Genomic DNA, 21111 nt, shown 5'->3' on the forward strand with positions numbered 1-21111 from the left:
ACTATCTTAGCTGTTGAAGATACAAATATGAGCAAGATCAATATAATTCCTGCCCTCAAGAAACTTAATTGTGGTAGAAGAGGAAAACAACAACAAATTAATGAAAGCATATATAACAAAGAGAGCAATAAATGCTCTGAAGAAAATATTAATGCAGGGTCAGGAGAGAGAGAGGGGTCCAAGAGGGGACCCGTTAGAAGATGGCAAGCAGATGCTTCTTGAGCAGGTGACATCTGGGCAAGACTCAGAGGGAGTGAAGTTGTGAGGGAGGAGTGCACTTCCAAATGTCTTATGACTGTTGGAGAATCCAGACCTAAAGACCCAACTTATGAAATTACGAATAGTAGAAGAGCAGACTTAACATTTTTGTAAAGATAAAAATCAACTTCCTGTTATGGCATTATGAGTCATGGGACTCGAATATTACATAGACATAAACATTCACTTGTATGGCTCTCTGCCAAGGAAAAGTACAAATCCTTACCAAGCAAATTGCATGCATTGTGTGCATGAGCCAATGGCATCTACAAGTTAACATAAGAGAGAGCTATTCCTATGTCATAAATTCATACCAAATAAATTTTCTTCAGAGTTTTGACTGGGTTCTGATCATCTGCAAAAGTAAAAACTTATTGGCAGGAAATCTAGATGGCTGAAACATGAAACAATGAAAGGAAATTTCAGCTTAAATCCCAGCCTTGAGATGGAATGGACTCTGTGTCTACTCAGAAGGCAGTTTAGATAAAGTCAAATTCATCCAATTTTTTAATTTGTTGTTTTGGCGTAAATTGCAGTTTATTTATCTTCTTATGAAATTTTATTCATTTTTTAAATTAGATAGTATTTATCAAATAAAGTAGCCTATGATAATAAAAAAATGAGTCTTTAAAAATACATATAGTAGTGGAAAAATCCCACTCTATGTTTTTAAAATAATAAAGTGGATGGTATTTCAATATGTGTTTATTCAGACTATATATTTTTCAGAACTAAGATATTCTTTTAATTTTCTATTTTTATAAACTTTGTGAAAATATTGAAAAGTAAGGATTGAGAATGATGGCCTTATTTTGCTTCTTTTTCATAAGCAAGAATACAAGACAGCAAGGATATTATAGAGGAGAGTCTCTTCATTTTTGCTCAGTGAAATCTCTAGACTTCCTGTAACTCTACTACTCCCCTAAGGTTTGTTCATGTTTTAATATTCCAATACATTTCTAGTTAACTTAAAGGCATAAAAATTGATTTTAAAAAATGAGCAAAAGCAATTTCCTTTTTGGAGAATGAACACTCAAAAATTAATAAGAGATCAACTTCACGGTGATTTTTTTTCAGCGTTTCCTAGAACAGCTGAGGAATATATTACACGGTTCACAAAGATGATTTGCTGCCTCACACTAAACCACATTCTACTGACTATCAGGGTTAGTGCAATGTCTTAGAATTACTCAAAGATTGAGGAAACTGGATCAATAATTGCAGTTTGTGCAACTACTGAATGCAGTTGCACCTTGTTACTACCTCTTCCTAGGGCTTCTTAAGATCCAGTCCAAACCAGTGAAGCTAAACCAATAAAGCTTACACACAAAGTCTCATGAAATTTTAATTATGCTATATTCCCCTGAAGTTTCATGTAGCTTTTTCCTAGAGCCACACTTTTCTAGACCACACCTAGAATATATCCAAGAGGAATTTTAATGATTCCTTTTCTTTGTTTATGGTCTGTTTTTACTTGCAAAAGTTTATAATTCATCACCTCTCTCAGACCTCTCCGTGAAAAATAAATTACTGTGATCACTGCACCACCTGCCATGTGACACTTTTGTTTCTGTTGTTACTCAATGTTTGCATTTATGTCTCCCTTACTTGATTTTAAGTAGGTTTCTTCAGTGTAGAAACAATCTTTTTCATTTTTAAATATCAATTGAAGAATAATAAAAAATTAAACACAAATGGCATTTTCTAGAAACATTTATGAAATGAATTAAGGAAATAACTGAAAATTTAATATACCAAAATTTAGAAAGAGATAATGTTAAGATTTTAATAAGTAACCGAGTTTTACAAAGAAATAATTTTTTTTTTTTTTTTTTTTTTTTTTTTTTCCAAAGGAAAGACAGAGAGAAGGAAGGAAGGAAGGAAGAAAGGGAAACATCTTTAAACATTTTCTTGTTTTATTGTATTCTGTTTCTCCGTTTTTGTTACATGGGCTGGGGCCGGGAATCGAACCGAGGTCCTCCGGCATAGCAGGCAAGCACTTTGCCCGCTGAGCCACCGCGGCCCGCCCAAAAGAAAGAATTTTTGATAAAAGTAATTATACTTGAATAGAATACAGAATTCTGAATAGCTTTAACCCAAATTTACAAAATAAGTACACTTTTCAGACATTGGAGAGTAATCTACTGCTCACCTATATAAATGTAACCCAGAGTGTTGTAGTTGAGTGTTAGTAAAGGATGGGAAGACCAAGTAAAAGTGCCTCTTATCCCAAAAGCAGTTTTGGAGGTGGCTGAGAGAAGGGTACCTAGCAATTTAGCTGAGGAAATGACGAGAAGGAAATTGTTTTGTGTCTCAGGAACTGTGTGGAATTCCAAGATAAGAAAAACAGTTGCTAATTTGAGTATAAAAGCAGGAAACATGATACACTTATTTCCTTTTATGCAAACACAAGTATATGAAAGGTTGTGTGAAAATTATTTTTCTCCTGCTGAACCACAAAGACATACAATCAAAGTGCTTCTTTTGGATATATTGGCTTTTCTTTGTTTTCTTCTCTCTGTTCTAATTCTTGTGGATATTATGGCTAATGACACAACAAGTTTAGGGAGTCCATGGCCAGAACATTTTTGGGGTAAGATATTTTATTTAACTGTTTTTAACTTAAAATCGGGATACAGAGATATGTGCCACCATAATTTCTTAAAGTGTTAGAAATCTGAGATATCTGGTTTGCTCTAAACTGATGACTTAAAATTTTTATAGATTTATCACAATAAATAAATTTGCATAAAAATTTGCTAAAAGTATAGATTTTTGTCAGTTTATGATTAAAGTTATATTTCAGTGTTATGAAATATAACTAGAAAAAAATGAGAATAAAGGTGAGAAAGGAAATAAAAGGTGGACGTAACTGTTGTTTCAGATATGACAATGCGGATTTTGTTGGGAAAAATGTTTTATTTGCCTTAAGCTTATAGATTTTGTATTTTTAAGGAAACCAACGGTTTCCATAAAAATATTTTCACTTATGTTGTCAACGTCTTTAATTTCCAATGTAAATCTGAACAACAAATCTGTACCCAAATGAGTAAAATTAGTGTTAAATTAGTGTTTGATAATTTAGGATATATCAAGAAATTTGGAGAAAACTGTAATAGAAAAAATTAAGTGGCGATAACATCACATGTAACACTACAAAGGAAACCTATCACATGGAGTGGGGGGAAGGAACCATATAAAAGTGCGTTTGGGCTGAGGTCAGACACAGTGGGAGCTAATGGTCAAATGCTCCCTGATGCTGACGGTAGAGGACTGGTGCTGAGGTCAAAGCTGCCAGCTGCTAACAACTAGAAGTACAGGGAAGAAGGTCTGTGATGTGAAGGAGTGGCATGTACTCTCGTGCTTCCAGAAGTTTTAACAGCATAGAGGGCAATTCGAGTTATATCCATAGAAAGAAATTGAAGGACAAATGGAGTTCACGTAGCAATTTATCATCATATTGATAAGTCCAGAATAACTCTGTAATTACCTCTGAAAGTGATTTCAGACTTTCTGCAGTGATCAGGGGGACATTTTGGGAACTAATGGACAGACAAAAAGCGGACAACAGAGGCACAGTCCTTAACTATCTCACCTATTGATCTGCCAGAAATGAGCCTATTTTGTGAAGGGATTAATTAATTCCATTTTTTTTCATCAACCATTTATGTTTGCGTCAAGCCTGGGAAAGGGAGACATTGCTGCCATTATATGGCAAAATTAGGAAGAGGAAAAGAAATTATACTTGGGTATTGTAAAGAATGACTTTGGTAATTAATTATTCTAGATAGATTACCAATAGACGATAAGCCTTTGAGTTGTGGGAGTCTAATTATGTGTTTGCTACAATATTATTTGCTTTCTCATTCACATAAATGTTTGCTGAGAAACAGCTAGGGGATGTTTAAATGAAACCCACCATTATAAAAATACATATAACATATAACTATAAATTATTATAAAATAAAGGTAACTCTTATTTCAAAAGTTAATCTGTAAAAGTCAGATCTACTCTTTTCAAGCTATTCAAAGTGAAATTTCAGATTTACTTAATAAAAATAATCCATTTTCCAACTAAACTATGGAAAGTAATCATTAAAATAAACTTAAAATAAAATAGCAAGAGAATATTTCATTTGAATCTTAGTTTTTTTCTTTATGGAAATCTGTGCTCAGGAAGAATTCATATTTATTGTTCCAAAGAAAGGTCCTAGAGTTCCTTTGTCTTATTATGTGAATACAACAGAAAATAGATGGAAATAACAAAAACCAGGAAGGGAAGTGCCATATAGATAAGTATTAACGAAACCAGTGCAAATATGTTGCACAGACATAATATCCATGGTTCTAATGGTTGGGAAAACATACGAAAGATTACATTATTGCTTCTGGCATGAAAAAATATTAATTACAATATGCAAATATGGAAATTTCCTGCAATATAGTTGTCAATCTTTTTCATTTTCATTTCACTTTTTGTATCACATTTGAGATCTCTTTTGATCACTGACTCCACAAAAATATTACTTTGTAAATAATAAGATACAATTTTGTAAATTCTCTGCAATGCATTTTCTATAGCTTCCAAAATCAGTTTTCTGAATTCGGAAAATAAAGAAAGAGTAGATTAGAAAAGCAAAACTTGTATATTGGACTACGGAAATTTTTGGTGTGTAAAAGCTGTTTCACAAATATAATCTTCATGGTTTACTTGAATAAAGGCTAGAAATGAGACACTTAGGTTATCACCAATAATGTTGACTTGTATTTTCATAGTAACTGCCAACTAAAACTTACTAAATGATGTGCAAACATTAATTAGTGCAAAAATTGGTATCAAAATTAGCCTGAGGATGAGAACCTACCTGAAGAGCATCAATTGCATTTCTCTCTTTGATTTCTTTAATGCACTTCCCTTCTCTACGAGCACTCCCCATGAAAGCAATGAAAGCATAACCTGTGAGAGTTTGGTGGGCCCAGCTCTCAACTGGTTGCAAGTTCTCATCTTAGTACTGAGCTCAGTTATCATCTTAGTTCTTGAAAGTCATAGAGAACACAGAGGTCTTTTGGGTTGTGCCTCCAACCTTATCATGAGATTTTTCTTTTTTGGATTGCATTGTGAAAAATCAGGAGAAAATATTGGCCTAGGCACTTGCATTTATCAGCCTTATTTAATCCTCACCAAAGGTACTTCTCTTCTAAAGAGGATTATACTCTTAAAAGTGATAATGTGGCCATATATATGCAAATATATGTATATGGAGTTATGAAATAGCACAAAATAATGTATATGGTAAAATAGCAATGACTGATAGATAATATGCTATAGGAATTGTTTGTTGTTGTTGTTTTTTAAAGGGCTGAAATAGTCCCTAAAGCCTTCTTAGGAAAAAATAAGTCTTTAGATGGTCTTAGAAAGTCAGATTCAAATAGGTGAATTTGAATCTAATTCAAATTAGATTCTAGGAAGGACATTTTGTCTTTAACTTTTCACTCGTTAACTCATAATTCATTATTTCAGTTCATTAGTTCACTCAGAAGCATTGGCTGGGATCCATTATGTCTTAGTTTGCCAGGGCTACTTTAACAAATACCACAGAACAGTTGGCTTAAACACCTGAAATTTATTGTTTCACAGTTTTTGAGGCTAGAAGTCTAAAAATCAAGTGCCAGTAAAATCATGCTTTTCCTGAAGTCTGTAGCATTCTGATGGTGGCTTGCCAGCAACCCGTGACTCAATCCCACCTTCCATCACATGGCCGTCTCTCTCCTCCTGACTCTTCCTCTGCCTTCTACTTTTATGTCCAAATTTCTTCTGCTTTTAAGGACTCTAGTCACATGGGCTTAAGGCCCACCTTGATTCTATTTTGCCTCATCTTAATAAGATCTTTGAAGATTCTATTTACAAATGAGATCACACTCATAAGACTGAGTGTCAGAGTTTGGACATAACTTTGTGGGAGCCGTGACTTGATCCATAACACAGTATCCATAGCACATATATATTAGGCAGTGCATTAGGTGCTAGTGATATAAATAAGATAGAGTCCTCCCTCAACCTTTGTTCTAAGGGTAGAAGGAGGGCTGGGTGGGTTTGGGGATTATATACTCTCATGGGCATCAGAGAGAGAAGACGCCTGGCTCTCAATCAAGTTCTGGCCTCTGCTGACATCTACTGATACTTATTTCTCATCTGCTCTGCATCTTGTCTCCCTCCCTCCATGGCTAAAGTAACTTACTATAAAATCTGACCTATATAGTCCATGAAATTTTGCAAATGGCATGGATTTTCCTTTCCATAAGACCCTTTAGGCCTACTGGTTCTCATTCAGGTGCTTTTCCATTTGTCTCGGTGGCATAGAATAGTGGGTTGTGTCAGGGCCTCTCCTGCCTGGATGTACAACCCCCATTCCTATGCTGCCCTTCAGGTACTCAAGTCTTCTCAGCGCAGCTTGTCATCTTCCCCATCTGTACCCCCAGGGTGCTGGCGATGGATACCAATTTCTCTGGGATTCCTGAAAATCAATCCCTCAGAGGAAGGGATGAGAGTGATGTTTCCCTTTTCCAATGACCTCATCTGTCATATACTGCACAGTTCTTCTTGTCTGTCTGAAACCCCTCTTTAAATTGTACATGAAAATTGGTTTTCAAGTTGTTCTGGTTTGAAAGGATGTATGTCTCCTAGAAAAGCCATGTTTTAATCTAAATCCCATTTCATAAAGGTAGAATAATCCCTATTCAATACTGTATGTTTGAAACTGTAATCAGATCATCTCCCTGGAGATGTGATTTAATCAAGAGTGGTTGTTAAACTGGATTAGGTGACAACATGTCTCCACCCATTTGGGTGGGTCTTGATAAGTTTCTAGAGTCCTATAAAAGAGGAAACATTTTGGAGAATGGGAGATTCAGAGAGAGCAGAGCAGAATGAAATAGCCACGAGAAGCAGAGGCCACCAGCTAGCGACCTTTGGAGATGAAGAAGGAAAATGCTTCCCAGGGAGCTTCATGAAACAGGAAACTAGGAGAAGAAGCTAGCAAAGATGATGCCGTGTTAACCATGTGCCCTTCCAGATGAGAGAGAAACTCTGACTATGTTCTCCATGTGCCCTTCCACTTGAGAGAGAAACCCTGAGCTTCATTGGCCTTCTTGAATCAAGGTATGTTTCCCTGGATACCTTAAATTGGACACTTCTATAGACTTGCTCTAACTGGGACATTTTCTCAGTCTTAGATCTGTAAACTAGCAACCTATTAAATTCCCCCTTTTTAAAAGCCATTCTGTTTCTGGTATATTGCATTCTGGCAGCTAGCAAACTAGAACAGATTTTGGTACCAGGGGTGGGGTGCTGCTGCTGTGGCTTGCAAATGCCAAACATGTTGGAATGGCTTTTCAAATCGATAAAGGGAAGATTTTGGAGGGTTTGTGAGGACCTTGATAGAGAAGGCCTAGAATGCTTTGAAGAGACTGTTGGTAGAAATGTGGACTCTGAAAGCACTTCTGATAAAGTCTTAGACAGAAATGAAGCACGTGCTAAGACTGGAAGGAAGGTGATCCTTTTTTTAAAATGGCAGCTAATCTGGCAAAATTAACTAGTGGCTTTGGCTGGAAGACAGATTTTAAAAGCCATGAACTTGGATATTTAGCAGAAGAGGTTTCCAAATTAAATATGGAAAGTGAAGCTTGGTTTCTCCTCGCAGCTTATAGTGAAATGAGACAGGAAAGAGATAAGCTGAGAACTGAACTCTTGGGTACTAAGGAAGCAGGAATTGATATTCTGGAAAATTCTGGGCTTCCAGGAGGGGAGACCCCAAAGAATGGTGCCTCATGTGAGGACTTGGTTAAATACGGAAACAACCAGCACACAAGTCATGTTTATTTTTCCTAATTTGTTATTTTGATCCTTTAGTTCTTAGCATTTTATATCTGAATCTACCAAAGTAAGGTGTTTTTTCCTTTTCAAAAATCTAGCTTTTGCAAAAAGTATTGGATTTAAAGACCATCATCTATTCTATATGTCAATAATTTACTTAGTTATTTAAAAGCTAAGCATTTACTTTTTCCTTTCCTCTGCATCTTTGCCAACAGTCTTAATCTTCTCTTGGATGCCTCTGACTGAATAGAGGGAGAGTTTTGAACCAATATGCTGGGAAGTCAACTGATGTCAAGGGAAGAAAACCTTGGTTAGCTGCTCAAAATTTCATTCCTCAACCTGTAGAAAAATCTGGTTTTTAGGGATCTACCCCAATAGACGATGGTAGGGATATTTCCAGAGAACTTGAGGGGGACCCAAGGATTTCCTCAACGTCTCTTCCAAAACAGTTCACAAATACCAACTGTATTTCAGATGCATCCCTTCAATTTGTAGTTTAAAAAGCCATGGACATCTATGCATCATTGCAAAGTAACAGACTCAAATGTTTCCTTATCTCAATTGCCTAGAAAGTTTGCAAAACAAGTGGTTACAAATGCTGGTCTTTAAAACTCCCACATATGAATGACCAAAAGAGGAGCAGGAGATTTCATCTTCTTCTGGGTTCCATGCTCAGCGATTACGATTCAGTAGATGCAAGATAAAGACCTGAATACTGTACTTTTAAAAAGATTTCTGATGTTATGTCTTCTGCATCTAAGCTTGTGAGAGAAATTTATCTATAATAGGCTTTTCTTGTGGCGTTCTTGTCAAGTATTGGTATCAGTGTTGTGTAGGCCCCATAAAACAAGTTGGAAAATCTTGCCCATTTTCTGTTATCTGAAAGAGTTTGTATAGGATCGGCCTCACTTATTGATTAAATGTGTGGAGAAATGTACTGGTGTAGCATCTGGAGCATTTTTAATAGGAATATTTTAAAAGACAGATTCCATTTCTTTAACAGTAGTGAACAACTCAGATTTTCCATTGATTCTTCTGTCAGATAAGGCAATTTTTGTTTTTCAGCAACCTGCTCATTTGAATTAATTTTCCAGATATGCTGCCGTAAAGTTATTCATGATATCCTCTCAAACATTTTTACATTTTATTATGAAAATGTTCAAACATACAGGAAAATTTAAAGAATTTCCAGTGGACTCCATATATCTACATGGATATATGACCTTCCACCATTAATTTTACACTATATCATTTTCACATATCTATCCATCATTCTGTTATTTGATGTATTTCATAGAAATTTGGAGATATCAATAAACCTTCCCTTAATTATTTCAGCTTACATTTCATTAAATGGAAGTAATATCTTTTTATAGGATTTTTTTTTTGTTTTAAGGTCAAATTTACATGCAATGAAATGTACAAAATTGGTGAAAATTAAGCACACAAATCATAACTGAACTTTTGCTGAGTTTTTTTTTTATGGCACACTTCACAAATTTGCATATCATCCTTGCGCAGGGGCCATGCTAATCTTCTCTGTATTGTTCCGATTTTAGAATATGTGCTGCTAATGTGAACACGAGGTTTTGCTGAGTTTTGAGAAATATGTACACATCAGTGTAACTCAAACCCACTCAAGTTGTAGGTTACCATCAACTCCAAAATTTCCTTAATGTCTCTTCCCAGTCAATGCCTACCTGCACACCACCCCCCAGAAGAAATCACTATTCTAGTTTTTTCTAGAATAAATTAGTTTTTGTTTGTTCTAGAACTTCATATAAATGAAACCATGTAGTATTTATTAAGTTTCATAAAGGCTTCTTTCTTTCACATATTTTTAGTATCAATCCATATTGTGTGTATCAGTAATTTGTTCTTTTTTATTCCTGAGTAGTATTCATTATAAATAACAAGTTGTCTATTTTCATACTGACAGCAACTTGGCTATTTCCAGTGTGAGCTACTGAGAATAATGCTTCTATGGACATTTTTGTACATGTTTTATTGTGAATGTACATTTTCATTTCTCTTGAATGATTTCCTAGAAGGGGAAGTGCTCTGTCATAGGCTGGTTTATGCTTAGTTTCGTAAGAAATGGCCAGACCTTTTCCTAAAGTGGTTGAACAATTTAAAACTACCTCCAACAATGCATGAGGTGCCAGTTCCTTCACATCCTTGCCAAAAATGTTGTATTATTGGCCTTTCTTTATGTTTTAGCCATTCTGATGAGTATGTGGTTGTATGTCACGTGGTTTTGCTTTGCTTTTCCATAATGATTAATGATATTGAGAGAGATCAGTGAAGTGTGGCCCCCAGGCCAAATCTGGTCCACAGCCTGTTTTTATAAAGTTTTATCAGAACATAGCACCACCCATTTCTCTATCTATTTATGGCTGCTTTTTCTCTATAATGGCAGAGTTCAGTAGTTTCTACAGAGAATGAAACATATAGCCCGCAAAACCTAAAATATTTGCTATCTGGGTCCCTACAGAAAAAGTTTGAAAATTTTTTCTTGCACTTATTGGCCTTTTAGTGTATGTGTTTGGTAAGTATCTGTTCAAATGTTTCATTCATTTGTATTGCTTTCGTTTTCTTTTCCTTTTTTTTGAGGTGAGCCTGTGTCTTTTTGTTATTGAATAAATAATTCCTTTATATATCATGGTTATTAATCTGTTATCAGATGTATGTTTATAAACATATCTGCCTATGGCTTGCCTATTTATTTTCTTAACAGTATCCTTCTGTTCCATTTTTGTTGTTGTTGTTGTTGATTTTTGCAGTAAGTCTTGAAGTGAGGTACTGTAAGTTCTACATCCTTTGTATTTTTATAAAATTTAAAGTCACTTATCAAATTATAAAAAAAAATACCTGCTGTTTGGAATTGAAATGAACCTATAAATAAATTTAAGGCAGTTTGCCATGTTAATAATATTGAGTTCTACAATTCATAAATGTGTTTTTTCTCTCCAATTATTTAGGCATTCCTTAATTTTTCTTCAGCAATGTTTTTAGTTGTTAGTGCAGAGATCTTGCATATCTTCTGTAAAAAAATTCCTAAATATTTTATATTTAAAAATGCCATCATTACAGTGTAATTTCATTTTTCAACAGTTTGCTGCGAGTATGAAAATAGTGATTCTGATATATTAACCTTATATTCTACATCCTTGCCTAATTCAGTTTATAGTTGTATTTTATCATCTTTAGGATTTTCTATATTAAAAAGTAAACTAATCTGCCAATGTGAAGGAGGGGCCAAGATGGCGGCTTAACAATGTGCGTGTTTTAGTTCGGCCTCCAGAACAACTACTAAATAACCAGAAACAATACAGAACAGCTCCCGGAGCCACGATAGTGACCGGACACACAGCGTGCCCCACTCTGGACCAGCTGGACTGGCTGCGAGTCTCCGGAACAGTGAGTTCCCCAAGCTGCGGGGGCCGGTGCCCGGCACCCCTCCCCCACAGGCAGCTTCCCAGAGGGAAAGGAAAGAGACTCTAACAGTAGCAGTGACTGAATCCAACCAAACACCAATTGTGGCATTAATAAACAAATTTTGACTACTAAAAATAGGCCCTCAGCTCAGGCGAACCTGGTCAAGGTGGAGGTCGCTTATTGGGCTAACAGAAAAAGAGGAAAGGGGATGAAACAAGTTTTTGTGGCTGTTTCTACGGAGGCTTGGCTGTCTCTGGATTCAGCAGTGGGACTACTCGGGCTGCAACTGCCCCAGGAATAGGTAGAAACAGACTGCTTTCAGGGCTATCTCCCACCTGTGCCTTCCCCAGGGGAGGGGTGAAGCCCAACTTAGGAGGAATTCCTCTCTCAAGGAATTCAGACCCCAGGGCTTGGCAATTTGAAGCCATTAAAACCAGCCTACAACCTCTCTTCTGTCTCCACCATGCCCCCAGCAGGGAGAGCTATCCAAAGTTAAAAGAGCCACAACATCTTTTGCTGGTGGGACCCGCAGACAGACAAGCACCACATACTGGGCAGGATAAGAAAAACAGAGCCCAGAGACTTCACAGGAAAGTCTTTCAACCTGCTGGGTCTCACCCTCAGGGAAAACTGATGCAGGTGACTCCTTCCCCCTGATATGAAGCCAGTTTAGTCCGGGAAAACCCGGCTGGAGTCTGTAATACCTATGCAGACCCTCCTAAGGGTGGGGAGGGAAAAGGCACCTTACAAGCAGGACAAGAAACAAGAAAAGAGGAACTGAAAAATTACCCCCTGTTAAACAAAACTTAAGCTAGAGGCCCAGAAAAAGCTGAGCTGAAGGTTAAAGAACAGATAGACAACAAACTCATCTAGCAAGAAAACCCTAGGTAAGATAAGTGAAAGCAATCTCCAGAATAAACTAATTAAGGTAATTAAATGTCTAGACACCAGCAAAAAATAAAAAATCACACCAGGAAAATTGAAGATATGGCCCAGTCAAAGGAACAAACCAATAGTTCAAATGAGATACAGGAGCTGAAACAACTAATTCAGAATATACAAAGAGAAATGGAAAACCTCATCAAAAACCAAATCAATGAATTGAGGGAGGACATGAAGAAGGCAAGCAATGAACAAAAAGAAGAAATGGAAAGCCTGAAAAAACAAATCACAGAACTTATGGGAATGAAAGGCACAGTAGAAGAGATGAAAAACACAATGGAAACTTACAATGGTAGATTTCAAGAGACAGAGGTTAAGATTAGTGAACTGGAGGATGGAACATCTGAAATCCAAAAAGAAACAGAAACTATAGGGAAAAGAATGGAAAAATTTGAGCAGGGGCTCAGGGAATTAAATGATAATATGAAACGCACAAATATACATGTTGTGGGTGTCCCACAAGGAGAAGAGAAGGGAAAAGGAGGAGAAAAACTAATGGAAGAAATTATCACTGAAATTTCCCAACTCTTATGAAAGACCTAAAATTACAGATCCAAGAAGTGCAGCGCACCCCAAAGAGAATAGATCCAAATAGACGTTCTCCAAGACACTTACTATTCAGAATGTCAGAGGTCAAAGAGAAAGAGAGGGTCTTGAAAGCAGCAAGAGAAAAGCAATCCATCACATACAAAGGAAACCCAATAAGACTATGTGTAGATTTCTCAGCAGAAACCATGGAGGCAAGAAGACAGTGGGATGATATATTTAAATTACTAAAAGAGAAAAACTTCCAACCAAGAATTTTACACCCAGCAAAATTGTTCTTCAAAAATGAGGGAGAAATTAAAACATTCTCAGACAAAAAGTCACTGAGAGAATTTGTGACCAAGAGACCAGCTCTGCAAGAAATACTAAAGGGAGCACTAGAGACAGATACAAAAAGACAGAAGAGAGAGGTGTGGAGAAGAGTGTAGAAAGAAGGAAAATTAGATGTGATATATAAAATACAAAAGGCAAAATGTTAGAGGAAAGTACTACCCAAACAGTAATAACACTAAATGTTAATGGACTGAACTCCCCAATCAAAAGACATAGACTGGCAGAATGGATTAAAAAACAGGATCCTTCTATATGCTGTCTATAGGAAACACATCTTAAACCCAAAGATAAACATAGGTTGAAAGTAAAAGGTTGGGAAAAGATATTTCATGCAAATAACAACCAGAAAAGAGCAGGAGTAGCTATACTAATATCCAACAAATTAGACTTCAAATGTAAAACAGTTAAAAGAGACAAAGAAGGATACTATCTACTAATAAAAGGAACAAATCAACAAGAAGACATAATCATAAATATTTATGCACCGAACCAGAATGCCCCAAATACGTGAGGCAAACACTGAAAAGGGAAATAGACACATCTACCATAATAGTTGGAGACTTCAATTTCCCACCTTCATCAATGGACAGAACATCTAGACAGAGGATCAATAAAGAAACAGAGAATTTGAATATTACAATAAATGAGCTAGACTTAACAGACATTTATAGGACATTATGCCCCACAACAGCAGGATACAACTTTTTCTCAAGTGCTCATGGATCATTCTCAAAGATAGACCATATGCTGGGTCACAAAGCAAGTCTCAACAAATTTAAAAAGATTGAAATCATACACAACACTTTCTCAGATCATAAAGGAATGAAGTTGGAAATCAATAATAGGCAGAGCGCCAGATAATTCACAAATACGTGGAGGCTCAACAACACACTCTTTTTTTTTTTTTTTTTTTTTAAAGGAAAGACAGAGAGAAGGAAGGAAGGATAGAAGGAAGGAAGGAAGGAAGAAAGGGAAACATTTTTAAACATTTTCTTGTTTTTATTGTATTCTGTTTCTCCGTTTTTGGTACATGGGCTGGGGCCGGGAATCGAACCGAGGTCCTCCGGCATAGCAGGCAAGCACTTTGCCCGCTGAGCCACCGCGGCCCGCCCTCAACAACACACTCTTAAACAACCAGTGGGTCAAGGAAGAAATTACAAGAGAAATCAGTAAATATCTCGAGGTGAAGGAAAATGAAAACACAACATATCAAAACTTATGGGACGCAGCAAAGGCAGTGCTAAGAGGGAAATTTATTGCCCTAAATGCCTATATCAAAAAAGAAGAAAGGGCAAAAATTCGGGAATTAACTGTCCACTTGGAAGAACTGGAGAAAGAACAGCAAACTAACCCCAAAGCAAGCAAAAGGAAAGAAATAACAAAGATTAGAGCAGAAATAAATGAAATTGAGAACATGAAAACAATAGAGAAAATCAATAAGACCAGAAGTTGGTTCTATGAGAAAATCAACAAGATTGATGGGCCCTTAGCAAGATTGACAAAAAGAAGAAGAGAGAAGACACAAATAAATAAGATCAGAAATGAAAGAGGAGACAAAACCACTGACCTCACAGAAATAAAGGAGGTAATAACAGAATACTATGGACAACTTTATGCTAATAAATACAACAATGTAGATGAAATGGACAAGTTCCTAGAAAGGCATGAACAACCAACTTTGACTCAAGAAGAAATAGATGACCTCAACAAACCAATCACAAGTAAAGAAATTGAATCAGTCATTCAAAAGTTTCCCAAAAAGAAAAGTCCAGGACCAGACGGCTTCACATGTGAATTCTACCAAACATTCCAGAAAGAATTAGTACCAACCCTGCTCAAACTCTTCAAAAAAATTGAGGGGGAGGGAAAGTTACCTAATTCATTCTATGAAGCCAACATCACCCTCATACCAAAACCAGGCAAAGATACTACAAAAAAAGAAAACTACAGACCAATCTCTCTAAAGAATATAGATGCAAAAATCCTCAACAAAATTCTAGCAAATCGAATCCAGCAACACATTAAAAGAATTATATGTCATGACCAAGTAGGATTCATCCCACGTATGCAAGGATGGTTCAACATAAGAAAATCAATTAATGTAATATACCATATCAACAAATCAAAGCAGAAAAATCACATGATCATCTCAATTGATGCAGAGAAGGCATTTGACAAGATTCAACATCCTTTCCTATTGAAAACACTTCAAAGGATAGGAATACAAGGGAACTTCCTTAAAATGATAGAGGGAATATATGAAAAACCCACAGCTAATATCATCCTCAATGGGGAAAAATTGAAAACTTTTCCCCTAAGATCAGGAACAAGACAAGGATGTCCACTATCACCACGTTATTCAACACTGTGTTGGAAGTTCTAGCCAGAGCAATTAGACAAGAAAAAGAAATACAAGGCATCAAAATTGGAAAGGAAGAAGTAAAACTATCACTGTTTGCAGATGATATGATACTATATGTTGAAAACCCTGAAAAATCCACAGCAAAACTACTAGAGCTAATAAATGAGTACAGTAAAGTGGCAGGTTACAAGATCAACATTCAAAAATCTGTAGTGTTTCTATACACTAGTAATGAACAAGCTGAGGGGGAACTCAAGAAACGAATTCCATTTACAATTGCAACTAAAAGAATAAAATACTTAGGAATAAATTTGACTAAAGAGACAAAAGACCTATACAAAGAAAACTACAAGAAACTGTTAAAAGAAATCACAGAAGACCTAAATAGATGGAAGGGCACAGAAGACCTAAATAGATGTTCATGGATTGGAAGACTAAATATAGTTAAGATGTCAATCCTACCTAAATTGATTTACAGATTCAATGCAATACCAATCAAAATCCCAACAACTTATTTTTCAGAAATAGAAAAACCAATAAGCAAATTTATCTGGAAAGGCAGGGTGCCCCGAATTGCTAAAAGTATCTTGAGGGAAAAAAACGAAGCTGGAGGTCTCACACTGCCTGAATTTAAGGCATATTATGAAGCCACAGTGGTCAAAACAGCATGGTACTGGCATAAAGATAGATATATTGACCAATGGAATCAAATAGAGTGCTCAGATATAGACCCTCTCATCTATGGACATTTGGTCTTTGATAAGGCAGTCAAGCCAACTCATTTGGGACAGAACAGTCTCTTCAATAAATGGTGCCTAGAGAACTGGATATCCATATGCAAAAGAATGAAAGAGGACCTGTATCTCACACCCTATACAAAAGTTAACTCAAAATGGATCAAAGATCTAAACATCAGGTCTAAGACCATAAAGCAGTTAGAGAAAATGTAGGGAGATATCTTATGAATCTTATAATTGGAGGCGGTTTTATGGACCTTACACCTAAAGCAAGAGCACCAAAGAAAGAAAGAAAGAAATGGGAGCTCCTCAAAATTAAACACTTTTGTGCATCAAAGAACTTCATCAAGAAAGTAAAAAGACAGCCTACACAATGGGAGACAATATTTGGAAATGACATATCAGATAAAGTTCTAGTACCCAGAATTTATAAAGAGATTGTTCAACTCAACAACTAAAAGACAGCCAATCCAATTACAAAATGGGAAAAAGACTTGAACAGACACCTCTCAGAAGAGGAAATACAAATGGCCAAAAGGCACATGAAGAGATGCTCAATGTCCCTGGCCATTAGAGAAATGCAAATCAAAACCACAATGAGATATCATCTCACACCCACCAGAATGGCCATTATCAACAAAACAGAAAATGACAAGTGCTGGAGAGGATGCGGAGAAAGAGGCACACTTATCCACTGTTGGTGGGAATGTCAAATGGTGCAACCGCTGTGAAAGGCAGTTTGGCAGTTCCTCAAAAAGCCGAATATAGAACTGCCATATGACCCAGCAATACCATTGCTAGGTATCTACTCAGAGGACTTAAGGGCAAAGGCACATTTGCACACCAATGTTTATAGCAGCATTATTTACAATTGCAAGGAGATGGAAACAGCCAAAATGTTCATCAACAGACGAGTGGCTAAACAAACTGTGGTATATACATACGATGGAATATTATGCAGCTCTAAGACAGAATAAACTTATAAAGTATGTAACAACATGGATGGACCTTGAAAACATTACGCTGAGTGAGACTAGCCAAAAACTAAAGGACAAATACTGTATGGTCTCACTGATATGAACTGACATTAGTGAATAAACTTGGAATATGTCGTTGGTAACAGAAACCATCAGGAGATAGAAATAGGGTAAGATAGTGGGTAATTGGAGCTGAAGGGATACAGACTATGCAACAGGACAGGATACAAAAACTCAGAAATGGACAGCACAATACTACCTAACTGTAATGTAATTATGTTAAAACACTGAATGAAGCTGCATGTAAGAATGATAGAGGGAGGAGGGCTGGGGACATAAATGAAATCAGAAAGAAAGATAGATGTTAAAGATCAGGATGGTATAATCTAGGAATGCCTATAGTGTATAATAATAGTGAGATGTACAATGTACAAATTTTAAAAATATTTTTGCATGAGGAAGAGCAAAGGAATGTCATTATTGCAGGGTGCTGAAAATAGATGATAATTAATACTTTAAAATGTCAGCTTATGTGTGAAACTAAAGCAAAAAATGCTTATTTGTTACAAAATTTAGATTTTGACTAGAGCATTTCCTAATATAACTCATGTAGATAGCTTGATTGAATGTCATAAGTACTTGGAATCTCAGGTAGGACATGAGATTTTGTCCAGAGTGATGCCCTGATGAATCCCAGAATGATTTGATCAGTGACTGGAAAAGTATTTGCAAGCCCCCTTTGGGGAATGGTGAGAGTGGGGAGAAATTCAACTTCCCCAGGTTGAATTCTTGATATTCTCACAAGCAGTGTGGACAACCAAAGCTATAGGCTGAGCCCCCAGTCTTGGGGTTTGTTCACATGAAACTTAACCCCACAAAGGATAGGTCAAGTCTACTTAAAATATAGGCCTACGAGTCACCCCCAAGGGAGCCTCTTTTGTTGCTCAGATGTGGCCTCTTTCTCCAGCCAACACTATGAGCAGTCTCACCACCCTCCCCCTCTCTGTGTGGGACATGACTCCCAGGGGTGTGGACCTTCCTGGCAACGTGGGACAAAGATCCTGGAATGAGCTGAGACTCAGCATCAAAGGACTGAGAAAAACCCTAGAATGAGCTGAGAAATAACATCAAGGGATTGAGAGAACCTTCTCGACCAAAAGGGAGAAGAGTAAAATGAGACAAAGTGTCAATGGCTGAGAAATTCCAAACAGAGTCGAGAGGTTATCCTGGAAGTTATTCTTATGCATTAAGTAGATATCACCTTGTTGTTCAAGATGTAGTGGAGAGGCTGGAGGGAATTGCCTGAAAATATAGTGCTGTGTTCCAGTAGCCATGTTTCTTGATGATGATTGAACAATGATATAGCTTTCACAGTGAGACTCTGTGAATGTGAAAACCTTATGTCTGATGCTCCTTTTAGCTACTATATCAACAGAAGAGTAGAACATATGGAATAAAAATAAATAATAAGGGGAACAAATGTTAAAATAAATTCAGTTTGAAATGCTAGTGGTAAATGAAAGCGAGGGGTAAGAAGTATTGTATGTATAGTCTTTTTTCTCTATTATCATTTTATTTCTTTTTCTGTTGTCTTTTTATTTCTTTTTCTAAATCGATGCAAATGTACTAAGAAAAGATGAATATGCAACTATATGATGATATTAAGAATTACTGATTGTATATGTAGAATGGAATGATATCTTAATGTTTTGTTTGTTAATTTTTTTTAATTAATAAAAAAAGTTTAAAAAAGTAAACTAATAGGTTTAGGCACATCTTGCACTAAATCCTTTGTGTGATAATTGTTACATGCATTACAATGATAGAAAACACTTTGCAAACCCCATAAAACAATATTTTAATTTAAAATTTTTGCTATAAAAAGTGATATATATAGTTTTAAAACGTTAAAAGAAAATAGTCTTTGTATTTACCCTCATACTATTTCTGATGTTCTCCATTTCCTCCTGAAGATTCAACTTATTTGATGACATTTCACTTTAGCCTAAGGATTCTCTTTAGCATGTCTTCGTGTAGGTCTGCTAGTGGTGAATTTGAGTTTGTTTTCTCCAGATAAAAAATTTATGTCACTTTGGTCCTTAAAGGGTATTTTTGCTGGATATTGAATTCTAGATTAACTAATATTTGTAAGCACTTAAACAAGTTGGTTCTACCATTTCCTACCAATGTCTTTCACTGTTTCTTATAATAAGTTAGTATTTCTTACCATCATTATTCTGCTGAATATTGTCACTATCATTATTTTTAATCTGGCTGTTTTCACCATTTTTAATCCTTGATCTATTTTCCCCTCTATTCTTCAAACTGGATAATTTCGGTGTTTAACATATGCCTTTCAAGCGATACATTTTCCCCTAAACCAAACTTTAGATGCAGCTCACATGTTTTTATATTCTACATTTTAATGAAATCCAAATATTTTCTTATTTTACTTAGGCATTTCTATTTGATTATTTTAATAAATTTCCATTCTCTGCTGAAATTTTGCATCTTATTAATTTTTTGACATTAATTTTCATTTACTTTAAAATTCACAACTGATAGTTTTAATATCTTGATAACTTATAGATTTATTTTATTATCTGTTTTTGTTTTTGTTCATCTGGATTTCTCTCCTGGAACATCTTTTAATTTGCTATTTGCCCAACATACAATATTGAATAGGTATTATTCTGCCTTTATGAAATGGAATTTTGATTAAAGCATGGCTTTACTAGAGGACATACATCCTTTCAAATCAGCATACATACTATACCTCTTACCCCTCTCTCCTATTGACCACTAGTATTTCAATCTGTTCAATTTATTTTAACTTTTCCCCCTATTATTTATTTGTAATCCATATTTTTTACTTATCTGTCCATACCCTGGATAAAAGGAGCCTCAGACACAAGGTTTTCACAATCACACAATCACATTGTTAAAGCTAGATCATTATACAATCATCTTTGAGAAACAAGGCTATTAGAAGATAACTCTACAATTCAGGTACTTCCCTCCAGCCACTCCACTACACCATAAACTAAAAAGAGGATATCTATATAATGCATAAGAATAACCTCCAGGACAATCTCTTAACTCTGTTTGAAATCTCTCAGCCACTGGCACTTTATATTGTCTCATTTCTCTCTTCTGTTTCGGTTGAGAAGGTTTTCCCAATCCCATGATGCCGAGTCCCAGCTCATCCCAGGATTTCTGTCCCATGTTGCCAAGGAGATGTACACCCCTGGGAATCTTTCTCTTTCTTTTCTTTTATCTTTACTTCTTTTCCTATTTCTTTACCTTCTTCCTCTTAATTACCTACTCTCTTCTACTTTCCTTATGATTTACTTTGAGTGGCCTTTTGTTAACTTTGTGAGGTCTGCTGTTTTTCTCATTTGCCCTTATTCCCGTGGACTAGCTTTTCAGAGACCCAACTTACAGTTTGCCATGTGTACCAGGTTCTGTCTTCCTTAGCAGGACCTGAACTCCGAAGTTTGTGTTCTGAGCTTACTGAGATTGCACGAAGTGCTACTCAAATTTTTTTGCTTCTCTTTGTGTATTACTGTGACAAAGGCTTTTCTTTCCTCATAGAATTTGCTCTCCAAAGTTAGCAGTATGTAGTAATTCTCTGTTGCCTTCTCA

General features: G+C 36.0%; 1 protein-coding gene and 1 non-coding gene across 2 annotated transcripts in view; one reads left to right on the forward strand and one right to left on the reverse strand.

The window, feature by feature from the left end:
* Positions 1–2658: 2658 nt before the first annotated feature.
* The window catches only part of MYCT1 (MYC target 1), a 37784-nt gene continuing 19331 nt past the window's right edge, over positions 2659–21111 (forward strand). Inside the window, exon 1 of the mRNA XM_077149306.1 lies at positions 2659–2851. Within this exon, the coding sequence (XP_077005421.1) occupies positions 2659–2851 (193 nt within the window). The remainder of the gene's footprint in view (positions 2852–21111) is intronic.
* On the reverse strand, positions 9608–9714 carry LOC143675217 (U6 spliceosomal RNA). The gene has a single exon (XR_013171460.1). It is a non-coding gene; the product is annotated as a U6 spliceosomal RNA (small nuclear RNA).

Source organism: Tamandua tetradactyla, chromosome 2 (assembly GCF_023851605.1).
Source record: "Tamandua tetradactyla isolate mTamTet1 chromosome 2, mTamTet1.pri, whole genome shotgun sequence".
Lineage (NCBI taxonomy): Eukaryota > Metazoa > Chordata > Mammalia > Pilosa > Myrmecophagidae > Tamandua > Tamandua tetradactyla.